The sequence below is a fragment of the Podarcis erhardii genome, assembly GCF_964252035.2.
Source record: "Podarcis erhardii genome assembly, chromosome: Z".
Taxonomy (NCBI): Eukaryota; Metazoa; Chordata; class Lepidosauria; order Squamata; family Lacertidae; genus Podarcis; species Podarcis erhardii.
Window position 1 is genome coordinate 25,424,476 of NC_138504.1, and position 12,894 is coordinate 25,437,369.

A 12,894-nucleotide genomic window follows, 5' to 3' on the forward strand; every position below is an offset into this window, starting at 1 on the left:
AATTCATGTCTCCAGAGCCTGATGAACTGCATCCAAAGGTACGAAAGGAACTTGCAGACGTACCGTATTTTTCGCTCCGTAAGGTCCGCCAGATGATAAGACGCACCTAGTTTTTAGAGGAGGAAAACAAGAAAAAAATATTCTGAATGAAACAGCACATGTATGATTTTTGTGGTTCATGCTGTGGCCACAGACATGTGATTTGACGGTGAGTTTGGGGTGAGCCAATGCAAAGATCCTGAGAATCCATGTGGATCCGTGCTTTGTAACCACGTTTTTGCACCATTGCGGCCCCAGGCAACAGTGGGTGCGTGATTTTTTTTGGTGCAGGCTGTAGCCACGGACATGATATGTGATCTGATGGTGAATTTGGGGTGACCCAATGCAAAAATCCTGCGGACCCATGCTTTGTAACCACATTTTAAGTGGGGAGGGAAGGAAAAACACTGAAGGGACAAGGAGCACGCGTGGGGTGTGTGGGGAAGAAGCTTTTCAGCGAGCTGAGCGGGGAGGAGGGGGGGGAAAGAGAGCACGGTTGCTTTAAAGGAGCCAACTGGACAGGAGCCGCTTACACCCGTGTAAGCAGCTCCTCTCCTCTCCTTTCCCACTTTGCTCCTTTAAAGCGAGATGGCTCTCCTCCTCTCCCTCCTCCCCTGCTCAGCTCGCTGAAAAGCTTTGCTGCACCCATGTAAGCGGCTCCTCTCCCTTTTTGCTGCTTCAAAGCGAGCCGCGGAGGAGGGAAGGAAGGGGAACCATGGATCCTCTGCTTGTGGCTGCAGCAGGATCCCCCCGCCATCCATAGGCATTTGTTCCATAAGATGCACAGACATTTCCCCTTACTTTTTAGGAGGAAAAAAGTGTGTCTTATGGAGTGAAAAATACGGTAATCAAAGAGCCTCTGTCTATAATTTTTGGAAATTGTTGAAGAACAGGTGAGGTCCCTGTGGACTGCAGCTGGGCAAATGTCACTATATTCAAAAAGGTAGGGAGGAGAGGACCCAGGCAATTACTAACTAGTCAGCTTGAGTTGTTTTAAACAGCATGTGAGCACTTAGAAAAGGATGCTGTGATTACTGAGATCCAGCATGGATTTCTCAAAAACAAGTCATGCCAGACAAATCTCATTTCTTTCATTTTTCTTCTTTTTGGTAGAGTTACATGACTGGTGGATCAAGGGATTGCTGTGGATGTAGTGTGTCTTCATTTCAGTAAGACTTTTGACAAAATCCCCCCTTGATATTCTCATAGAGAAGCTGGTAATATGTGGACTAAGTGACTGTTAGGTGGATTTGTAGCTGAACCCAAAGTGTGCTCAACAATGGTTTCTTGCCATCCTGGAAAAAGTGACAAGTGGGGTACCATAGGGTTCTGTTCTGGGCTTGGTGTTGCTTAGCATCTTTATAAATGGTTTGAATGAAGGAATAGAAGGGATGCTTACCAAATTTGCAGATGACTGGAAGGCATAGCTAATACATCAGAAAATAAAATGAGGATTCAATGTGACCTTCGCATTCTTTGTAAATGGGCATTCTGTTTCGCTCATTGCTGTACTTCGTTACTATGACATCAATTTGCTGGAGAATTGGCCCAAAACTAACAAAATGAATTTCATTAGGGACAAATGTTCAGGTTCTGCACTTAGGCAGGAATAATCAGAGTAGATCAGAATAATCAGAGATAGGGGATACCTCGTTTGACTGTAGTGCATGTGAAAAGGATCTTCATAGACCACATGAGTCAACAGCATGATGCAACACCAAAGAAAGCTAATGCTATTCTAGGCTGCATCAACAGAAGTATAGCGTCCAGTTCAAGGGAACTAATAGTACCACTTTATTCTGCTTTGGTCAGACTCCACCTAGATTATTGTGTCCAGTTCTGGGTACCACAGTTTAAGAAGGGTGTTGACAAGCTGGAATGTGTGCATTGGCAGGTGTCCAAGATGATAAAATGCCTTATGAGAAATAGTTGATGGAGTTGGATATGTTTAGCCTGGAGAAGAGAAGACTGAGAGGTACTATGACAGCAATCTTCAAATACAGTGGTGCCCCGCAAGACGAATGCCTCGCAAGATGGAAAACTCGCTAGACGAAAGAGTTTTCCGTTTTGGAGGTGCTTCGCAAAACAAATTTCCTATGGGCTTGCTTCGCAAGACGAAAATGTCTTGCGATTTCCTGCAGGGTTCCCCCCCCCCCTTTTTCTAAGCCGCTTATCCGCTAAGCCGCTAAAAGCCGCTAAACCGCTAATAGCGCTAATCCGCTAAGCCGTCAATGGGCTTGCTTCGCAAGACGAAAAAACCGCTAGACGAAGAGAATCGCGGAACGGATTCTTTTCGTCTTGCGAGGCACCACTGTATCTGAAAGGCTGTCACATGGAAGATGGAGCAAGTTTGTTTTGTGTTCCTCCAGAGGTTGGTTCTGAACCAACAGATACTAGTTACAAGGAAGGAGATTCCGACTAAGCATCAGGAAGATGCTTTCTGTCAGTAGGAACTGTTAGACGCTGGAATGGACTACCTCAAGAGATTGTGGTCTCTCCTTTATTGTTGTTGGTTTTTTAAAGGTTGAGTAGCCATTTGTCAGGGATTCATTAGCATTGCAGGGGGTTGGACTAGAAGATCCTTGAGATCCCTTCCAACTCTACCGTTCTGCTCTTTCTCTGTCTCCTGCTCCACGTATTTGAACCTCCTGCCTGTCTGGTGAAATTTTCTGGCAGCTTGAAATGCTGGTCTCTGTTTTGTGACACAGCAGTTGGTCCTTAGGTATTGTCTGCTGTGGATTTGTGTTAAAAAAATAAAATAAAATCTTAATTGTGACTTTGAGCAGCTTTGTGCAGGCTTATTTACCCTTCACTGAGTCTTCAGGGGGTGGGTGCTGTTATGAAGGGGGATAAACTTCAGCGAGAGAGATCTAACCATTGATTCGGTTAATAGTTTAAAAGGCTGGGTTTTTTACACTTTCCAGAGTATGACAAGTTTCTTTGTAAACAGGCATTCTGTTTCGCTCATTGCTGTACTGAGTTACTATGGCATCAATTTGCTGAGCAATACCTTTCTGATCAACTAAAAAGGTGTCTCTGATAATAATAATAATAATAATTAGTACCTGCAATCTGCAGGTTTCTAGATTTGAAACCTTCTTTCTCACATAGGATGAACTCAGTCCTCTAAAGCATATGCTGTGTTGCATAAAAGGTGCACACCCACCCAGAAGAATAAATAATCCCTTTTCTTGTTTATTTCTGCTCCTGGAAACATATGCATATTTACTCATTTATGGAAAAACATACAAATACAGTGATGCCTCGCAAGACGAAAAGAATCCGTTCCGCGATTCTCTTCGTCTAGCGGTTTTTTCGTCTTGCGAAGCAAGCCCATTGACGGCTTAGCGGCTTAGCGCTATTAGCGGCCTAGCGGCTTTTAGCGGCTTTTAGCGGCTTTTAGCGGCTTATTGGCTTAGCGAATAAGCGGCTTAGCGGCTTAGAAAAGGGGGGGAAGGGGGGGAAGTCGGAAAAACTCGCAAGACATTTCGTCTTGCAAAGCAAGCCCATAGGGAAATTCGTTTTGCGAAGCGCCTCCAAAACGGAAAACCCTTTCGTCTAGCGGGTTTTTCGTCTTGCGAGGCATTCGTCTTGCGGGGCACCACTGTACTCAAAGAAGACTTATTGATTTGGGTGGCAGCAGTATCTACAATTAGACGTGAACAACCGAGGCAGAGTGCAATAATTAAATGACTAGCAGTATTGTTAATTAAGGGACGCGAGTGGCACTGTGGGTTAAACCATAGAGCCTAGGACTTGCTGATCAGAAGGTCGGTGGTTCAAATCCCCATGACGGGGTGAGCTCCCGTTGCTTGGTCCCTGCTCCTGCCAACCTAGCAGTTCGAAAGCATGTCAAAGTGCAAGTAGATAAATAGGTACCGCTCTGGCGGGAAGGTAAACGGAGTTTCCGTGTGCTGCTCTGGTTCACCAGAAGCGGCTTAGTCATGAGTGCCGCAACCCCAGAGTCAGCCACGACTGGACCTAATGGTCAGGGGTTCCTTTACCTTTAATATTGTTAATTACAGTGATATCTCAGGTTAAGTACTTAATTTGTTCCAGAGGTCCGTTCTTAACCTGAAATTGTTCTTAACCTGAAGCACTATTTCTGGGTTAGCGGAGTCTGTAGACTGAAGCGTATGTAACTTGAAGCATATGTAACCTGAGGTACCACTGTATATTTGTGCTTTTTGTACAATTGCACAATGTGGCTGCCAAATTGATCTTTTATTCATGGCCTTTAGTAATTTTATTTAAATTTTTTGCTGTTTTTTCTGCTGGTCTCTTACGACTTCGCCTAATGTTTTATTTTAACTGGGAGTGGTTACATTTTTTCTGGCATTCTGAAGAAATAATGATCTTGTAATACAGTCGTACCATGGTTTTCGAACAGCTTAGTTTTCGAACATTTTGGCTCCCGAATGCCGCAAACCCAAAAGTGACTGTTCCGGTTTGCGAAATATTTTTGGAAGCCGAATGTCTGACGGGGCTTCTGCGACTTCTGATTGGCTGCAGGAGCTGAAATGGATTACTAAATATCATTATTAGTTTTAAATTGTATTTTCATTGTAACTTGTATTTTCATTTTAAATTGTAGAGTTTTGTTGCTGCTGCTGTACTCAATAGCAAAATATACAACATTGTAGAAAAACAGTGTACAAGTTAAACACACACACATATGAAAATGAACTTGCCTGGAACCTAGGTCACTGAAGTTAAATGCTCAAAATTCTAGCTGCTGTGACATACCATCATTTGTTCTTGCCTCCCACCTCTGGATTTTTCAATAGAATATTAACTTTACAGTGGTACCTCGGGTTAAGTACTTAATTCGTTCCGGAGGTCCGTTCTTAACCTGAAACTGTTCTTAACCTGAAGCACCACTTTAGCAAATGGGGCCTCCTGCTGCCGCTGCACCACCGCTGCACGATTTCTGTTCTCACCCTGAAGCAAAGCTCTTAACCTGAGATAATATTTCTGGGTTAGCGGAGTCTGTAACCTGAAGCGTATGTAACCTGAAGCGTATGTAGCCCGAGGTACCACTGTACTTTTAGCTCTGGGTGCCAAAAGCATCAGAGAAGAGGAGGAAGTTATTCTTTCCCTCAGAACTGGACAGATTTGGCTTACCTGCATCTTCCGACTGAGAGCAAGGTGTGCCACCTATTGGCTGGCATTCTTATTGCGACAATTCCTGGCTAGGTGAAAAAGATACGGCTCTTGAGTCCGTGCAGAAATAAAGCAGCCAGTTTAATAAGTATAAAGAACTATCTGCATGAGTGGTGCAACAATGAAGGCAAGAACCTGCAAGAAATTGCTTCTTCCCTGTAATCAGGAAAATGTGAAATGTATGGGGACACATGTTAGGTTGGCTTAGTTGGTTTTAAAAGGCCTGTCTAATCAGGCAACAGATTTTTTTACAACACACACTTGTTTTGTTTTAGAAGAGGCATTTCCCATTGTGCGTGTGAAAGAGAATAAAGAATTCCTCTTACAAGGTCTGCTGTGACATGTTCTCAAATGAAACAAAAGAAGTTGTTACACACTACTTTTTAGGTGGGCCTCACATAACAGTTCATATATATGGAACAATCACTGATTAGAACAAGCCATGATGACTTCAGAAGCCTGTGTAATAGCAGTGTGTGTATGTGTGTGTTCATATAAACATGTATGTTTACACATGCAGTGTCTCATCTTCAGTTCTCATGGTGCTTTTCAGAGTGCACAAGGATAGGCCTCTGCCCTGAGCAGCTTTCAATAATAATAAAAACAGATTGATGCAGAGAAAATGGAGAAAGGGGGGGCAAGTGTAAGCATGGAAACAATACGCAGTGGATTCAATTACAGATGCTTAGGCTTCACAGCAAGATGTGAGAATGAGAGGGTTATGCCAAAGGCCTCAAAGGAAAAGTGGGCTTTGAGGTGGGTTGGATGTGAAGAAACACCAGCACACAGGTGTCCTGGGAGGCAGTTCCAAGTACCGTATTTTTTGCTGTATAAGATGCACTTTTTCCCTCCTAAAAAGTAAGGGGAAATGTGTTTCTTATGGAGTGAATGCAGGCTGCGCAGCTATCGCTGAAGCCAGAACAGCAAGAGGGATTGCTGTGCAGTGAAAGCAGTGGGATAGCTGTGTTAAGCCTCTTCAAGGCAGCAGGAGGAATGCGTGGCTATCCCAGAAGCCAGAACAGCAAGAGGGATCGCTGCGCAGCAATCCCTCTTGCTGTTCTGACTTCGCTTCTCTGGAGTGGCACTGCGCAGAGAGGGAAAGCTGCGCAGCGCCCCTTCAGCAAAGCGGGGGGAGAAATGGAGCCCCTTCCATTTCTCCTCCTGCTTTGCAGAGAGGGATTGCTGCACAGCGCCCCTTGTGTAATCCCTTTTGAAGTCACCCAAGCTAGTAGTTGTCGTTCAGTCTTGTAGCAAGTTCTGTCTTTTAACCATACATTGTGCAAAGTTCTTCCTTTTGGCTGTCCTGATCTCCTACCTAGTAGCTTCCTTGGGTGTGTGTGGGGTGGGGTGGGGGGTGATATAAGTATCTTCAAGGTTCAGGGTATCCTGATGAAACCCTTTGGTTGTTTATTAAATAGTTTAGCACAACATTTGATTAGGAATATTTTTTTTCTTGTTTTCTTCCTCTAAAAACTAGGTGCGTCTTATGGTCGGGTGCATCTTATAGAACGGAAAATACGTTGTATGGGGAGCAAGGGAGACTTGCTGTAGCTCATGGGTATGCAAACTAAGGACTGTGGGCCGGATGTGACCTAATCACCTTCTCAATCCAGCCCACAGACAGATCAGGAGTCAGCGTGTTTTTACATGAGTGGAATTTGTCCTTTTATTTAAAATGCATCTCTGGGTTATTTGTGCGGCCTGCCTGGTGTTTTTACATGAGTAGAATGTGTGCTTTTATTTAAAATGCATCTCTGGGTTATTTGTGGGGCACAGGAATTTGTTCATTCCCCCCCCAATACAGTCTGGCCCCCCACAAGGTCTGAGGGACAGTGGACTGGCCCCCTGCTGAAAAAGTTTGCTGACCCCTTCTATAGATGCTTGAAGTATCAGGTAGAGCTTTGGAAAGGGGAGGGTAGAAGGGTGAAGATGAATGGCAGGGCTGCGGGGAGAAGAGTTGGGGGGGGCAAGGCGATGGAGAGCTCTGAAGGCAAGGTCAAGGAACATGTACTAGATTTGGGAATAGACAGGAAGCCAGTGTCTATTTAAGGAGGGGTGATTATTATGAAGGGAGGAGAATTATTTGGGAAACAGATTTCTGTGCAGATACGAGGGGACCCCGGTGGAGGCAGGGGAAGATCAGGGAGGCAGGGGGGTGCTGTTGCTGTTTTAAGGTGTGGTTCAGTCACATCCCAGCACATCCGGGTTGCACAATGAAAGCTGATTTTGAGTTCTTGTGCAACAAACCTGCTTCCCCCAGGAGATCCGACTTCTTGAGATAAGGAAAGTGACTGGTAAAATGCAGTGAGGAGTCTGGAAAAGCACTTGCTAAACGTTATGTACTGAAGTTCTCACCCTGGGCCAGCAGGGGGATACTGTAGATGGTTCAGGTCCACATATGCAAATAAGGGATCGAAAGTGACATTCAGTGATTGGATAGTTACAGAAAATGGTTACTGTTGCGTTCTAGTGGAGCTCTATATAAGCAGGCTGGCTGAACCCTTCAGTTCAGTTCTGTTCTGGCCTGCGAATAAACAAGAGCTGTTTGAAGAATCGCTGTGTCGTCTGATATGTTCACCCACAACTTAACACTAAAGACTTCTTGCCTCCCTGCAAACAGAGTGAAAGCTCAATAAATGGGTCATTTAGAAGCACCCTTAGGGTGTTGGATGGCCTGGGCATGAATCAGAGTGTGTTCTTTTCTTTTCTTTTAATCTTTTTTATTAATTTTCCGATAAAAAACATCCAATTAATATATCCAATGTTGTCTTGAGGGAAAAACGAGGCTTGGCTGTTGTTGCTTCTTCTTGGTTTTTTCTTTCTTTTTTTGAGAGGTTGTAAAGGGAGAAGCAAGGTGATTTGCATTTCTCCCCCTTTCAGGGTTGATATTATTCTTAAAAGAGTATGTGAGGTCAGTCCATTTAACTGATTAAAATTCACATGTTGCACTCCCGATCCCCCCCCCCCCACTGATGAAGTGTGCTAACCTTAAACTGTGTTCATAAAACAAGCGATTGAAATTCCTCCTCATTAGCACATATTTGGTGGGGTGGGAAAGTTCTTTGCAAACTTTTAATGTTCTCTTTTTATTTCTCTTTTCTAGGCATGCCATGGATGTTCGTCAGGATCCAAATGCGACTGTAGTGGAACAAAAGGGGGAAAGGTGAGCAGGTGTGTGTGTGTGTGTGTGTGTGTGTGTGTGTGTGCAGGAGGAAACATATCTGGATCCTGAAGAGTTTTTGCTCCACTGGACTAAAAGAATTTGACAAGCCGCACAGCAGTGAAAACAATTTATATTCTGCTCTGTTTTCTCTAACAAAAAAATATAACCATTTGTTTATAGAGAGTTTCTAAAAAATGTGTTCAGATTTCAATGTTAGTAATTAAGATCGTTGTAGGAATTTAAATATTTGTAACCTGCCAGTTGGCTAAGTCTCAAAGGCAGATTGTTAAACATTCTATGAATTATACCTAAAAGCACATGGAATATATTTATAGGATACTTTATAATACATATAATCCATTAATTATTGCATACCTTACAAAAGAGGGAGATCAGGGAAAGCATTCCTTTCAGTACTTGGGTCCTACTATGAATGGAGCCTTGTGTACTGGTACTGATACCTTGAATTGAGTACATAAATTTCAAGATCACCGTAACTGGCTCTTCTTACTGCTCAAGCCAAGAACCTGGTTGTGGCATTTTTCACTAGATGCAGTTTCTGGGCCGTATTCAAGGGCAGCACTACATAAAGTGTGTTGCAGTAGTCTAGATGGGAGGCTATTCCTTTTTCAAAAAAAAAGTTTATAAAATCTCAAGGTTGTATGCAGAGTTAATAAAAATGCAGGAATAAACCCATTTATTTATTATCATGAAAAAGAATTACACCACTTGATTGTAAAAAAAAAAAAGCCCAACAACCTCAAAGCACTTTACAAAAGGGAAAAAAATAGTAAAACTGAGAAAAAATGGACAACTCTACTTGAAAACATACCAAAGTTCAAATAATAAAACAGATTAAATCACCTCAACTTTCTATACATCTGCATAGGCTTGTCTAAACAGGAATGTTTGGGGCAGGTGCCAAAAATAGTACAGTGAAGGCGCCTGCTTGATCTCAACAAGCAGGGAGTTCCAAAGTTTGGGTGCTGCCACACTAAATGATCAAATGCAGAAACAAAACATTATGTACAAAACAGGAAAATATCCAACCTAAGGCAAATTTAAACCAACTGGTGCTAAAAGTCAGATAAGGCCAGGGAATAAAAAAAAATGAGTTGTTTTTATTCAATTGTTCAAAAGGACCCTAACTGACAGCTGGTTTGGTGCCTGCTTCAGTTCAGAGAGGAGAATGTTCCACAGAGAACACAACAGAACACAACAGAACAGAACAGAAAAATGCTCTCTAAGCATTTTTAGGAAACTGCTCATGGAGGAGAGCGCTACAGGTGGCTCCTAGCCATGATGGCTCTGTTCTGCCTCCATGGCTGCAGAAGAGTGTTCTTGTGCGCAGGTCCTGCACCTAGTTGGCTGCTGCGAGAACAGGATGCTGGACTAGTCCCCTGAGGAAGAACTGTAAGAAAACAACATGGCATTTTACAACTGGTATTAACAAACTCTTCTCCTTCTCCCATTAGATTCCAAGCTATTTTTTAAACTCTCTTAAATACTAAATAGTAGCAACACCAATAAGAGGAGTAGAAACAAGAAAGGAGCTAATTGGGGAAACCCCAAAACTTTCCAGATCACCTTTAGGAACATAGGAAGCTGACTGATTAAGGACATAGGTCCATCTAGCTCAGTATTGTCTACACGGACTGGCAGCTGTTGTCCAGGATTTCAGGCAGGAGTTATTCCCTGGAGATACCAGGGATTGAACCTGAGACCTTCTGCATGCAAAAACAGATGCTCTACTACAGAGCTCTGGTCCCTCCTCCTTGGCCTGATGCCTTGAGTCAATATGGAAGGAGTGAGGCGAACGTCTCTATGGAGGGACTTCTATACATTTGGAGTTCTACTGTTTTGGTAAGGGATGTGGGTGGCGCTGTGGGTTAAACCACAGAGCCTAGGACTTGCTGATCAGAAGGTTGGCAGTTCGAATCCCCGTGACGGGGCAAGCTCCCGTTGCTCAGTCCCTGCTCCTGCCAACCTAGCAATTTGAAAGCACATCAAAGTGCAAGTAGATAAATAGGTACCGTTACAGTGGGAAGGTAAACGGCGTTTCCGTGCGCTGCTCTGGTTCGCCAGAAGCGGCTTAGTCATGCTGGCTACATGAACTGGAAGCTGTACGCTGGCTCCCTCGGCCAATAAAGTGAGATGAGCGCCGCAACCCCAGAGTCGATCACGACTGGACCTAATGGTCAGGGGTCCCTTTACCTTTACCTTTACTGTTTTAGTGCCACCATAAATAAAGCCCTGTCCTGTGTTGTCACTAGGGTGGCCATGTGTTACACTTTGCAGAGGGCAGTCCTCTGTTGGATTGATTCTTCTGTTTGAGGGATGGGGGAACCTGCAGCTTTCCAGATGTGGCTAGCAGAGCATGCATTGATGTCTGTTAGCATATGGAGAGCCACAGTTCCCCACTGCTCTCCTGAATATGATTTAAGCTGGTTTTTTGTTTCTGCTTCACTTAAACATCACTTTAACACCCTCCAAGGCACCCTATTTCTATAATTTTAACTTTCTTTAAACTGTTTTTCAATATTGTGTTTTAATTGTTGTAACCCGCCCTGGATAAAATAAGTGGTTGTGCTTGTGAATGTAAATTTCCAATGGACTTGAAAAGCACAATTCAGTTTCTTTTGGTTCTCAAACTTGCCACTGAGTTACGCTTTCAATGCCAAGCTGCGTTGGTGCAGTAATTTCCCCCAGTGAGTTGTTCGGGGTGCCTCACAGAAGCTACCCCAGGGGCCACGCCTATCTATCCAGGTGGCTCAATTGAATGAGATCATATTTTGGCAAATGTGCTTGCCAAAGGTTCATAGCATATGTGTGTGCTAAGCCTAAGGCTTAGTCTTCTTGGCAATAATACAAGGTTAAATGAGGTTGTGCTGCTAAAACTTCACTTTGTTTTTGTTTGTGTGCGTGTGCGCGTGCACACACACATACTTAAAAAGTACCATTATGAACTTCTGCCATAATGATAGAAGGCCTTTTTTATAAAAGAAAGAAAAAGAAAGAAAGATAAATGCTGTGTGGTTTGAACAAACAAGGAGGGCTTTTTGCAGGAGGCAAAGGGTCAAGCTAGGCATGGATGCTGGTAGCAGATGCACCCAACTGCAACTTCAGAGAGGAGTACTGTAGCTGGATCAGGCCAGTGGCTAAATCAGGCCATCTTGTCCATCATCCTGTTCTCACAGTGTCCAGCCAGATGTCCTAATGGGGAGCCTGCAAGCAGGACCTGAGTGCAATAGCAGACCACCACATTTGGGAGTCCCACCAATTCAGGGGGCTCCATGCCTCTAGCATTCCCAACACAGCTAGTAGGGAACAGATAGCCTTATCATACATGAATAGGTCTAGTCTTCCACCTCCCTTTCTTAAGACCATCCAAGTTGGGTTTTCATCAGGATTCCACATTGACATGGTTTGATGAAAACTGATAGAACTGTTTATGAAGTAGTTATGGGGAAGCTTTGGCCCATCAGATGTTGCTATGCCATGCTGTCTTGGATTTTGTTTTTTAAAACCAACCTTCCTTCCTTCCAGCCAAAATCAACATATCCTTCTGTACAGATAAAAATGAAAATGTAGTCAAGCTCTGCAGTTCTCATGGCCATGATAGCTGCAGCCATGCTAGCTGCAGCATAAGGAACATCAGGCCAGCTATTCAACAGGGGGGGGGGGCAAGAGTTCCCTGGGAAGAGAGATTGATGGTTATACCATTCTGAGAACTGTAGCTCTGTGAGGGAAATAGAGGGTCTCCTAAGAACCCTTAGCACTCTTCACAAACTGCAGCTCCCAGAATTCTTTAGGGGGAATTGTGACTGTCAAAGTGGTATAACAATGCTTTAGATGTATGGTGTGATTGTGGCCTATATCAATGGGTGACTACGACAGTGATGCAGGACAAGGTATCTCACTCTGATGGCTTCCATTTGTGCTAATCAGTTTCCTCCTGTAGGACAAGTTCTTGGCGGGTTCTTCTTCGGGGCATGAACTGTCATCCATCTCTCTTGTTCCAGATGCTTAACATAGCTAATCCATGAGAACAATTCAGAAGCACACACTCTTTGTTGAGTATCTAAAACAAATAACGCCACATGTACACCTTTTGCTTCACTAATCCCTGCGCAAATTGCATGGGCTCCGATGCTGGAAAACATCTGCCTGACAAGAGGCTACAGTTCCGTGTACTGCTGAACAGTCCCACCTGCGCTATGTGAACATTAAAGGTCTTTGCCATGATTCAACCCTTCCCACTGTTTCCCAACATACACATTTCTCAAGGCAGATTCCATGCATATCAGTGCTGATCTGCACTTGCCTTCTACGAGGAAAAATTACACTGTATGTTGGTCTCAGAAGGCAGGGTTGCCCTTGCTGCATCCACCAAAGGGAAACGGGCATTTTAAGAGCGTGAAATAGGTGGAATTCAGAGATAGCAATCTCACATTTCGAAATTCTTTCCTCCCACCAGGAAGTTTAAAAAGTGCTTCCACAAAATATTTATTTTCCTGTAGCAGTGTTAG

At 43.8% G+C, this 12,894-nt stretch overlaps 1 protein-coding gene across 1 annotated transcript in view; it reads left to right on the plus strand.

The window, feature by feature from the left end:
- The window catches only part of COL4A5 (collagen type IV alpha 5 chain), a 135,773-nt gene that overhangs the window by 40,213 nt on the left and 82,666 nt on the right, over window positions 1–12,894 (plus strand). The window contains exon 2 of the mRNA XM_081846897.1: window positions 8,306–8,365. Within this exon, the coding sequence (XP_081703023.1) occupies window positions 8,306–8,365 (60 nt within the window). The remainder of the gene's footprint in view (window positions 1–8,305; window positions 8,366–12,894) is intronic.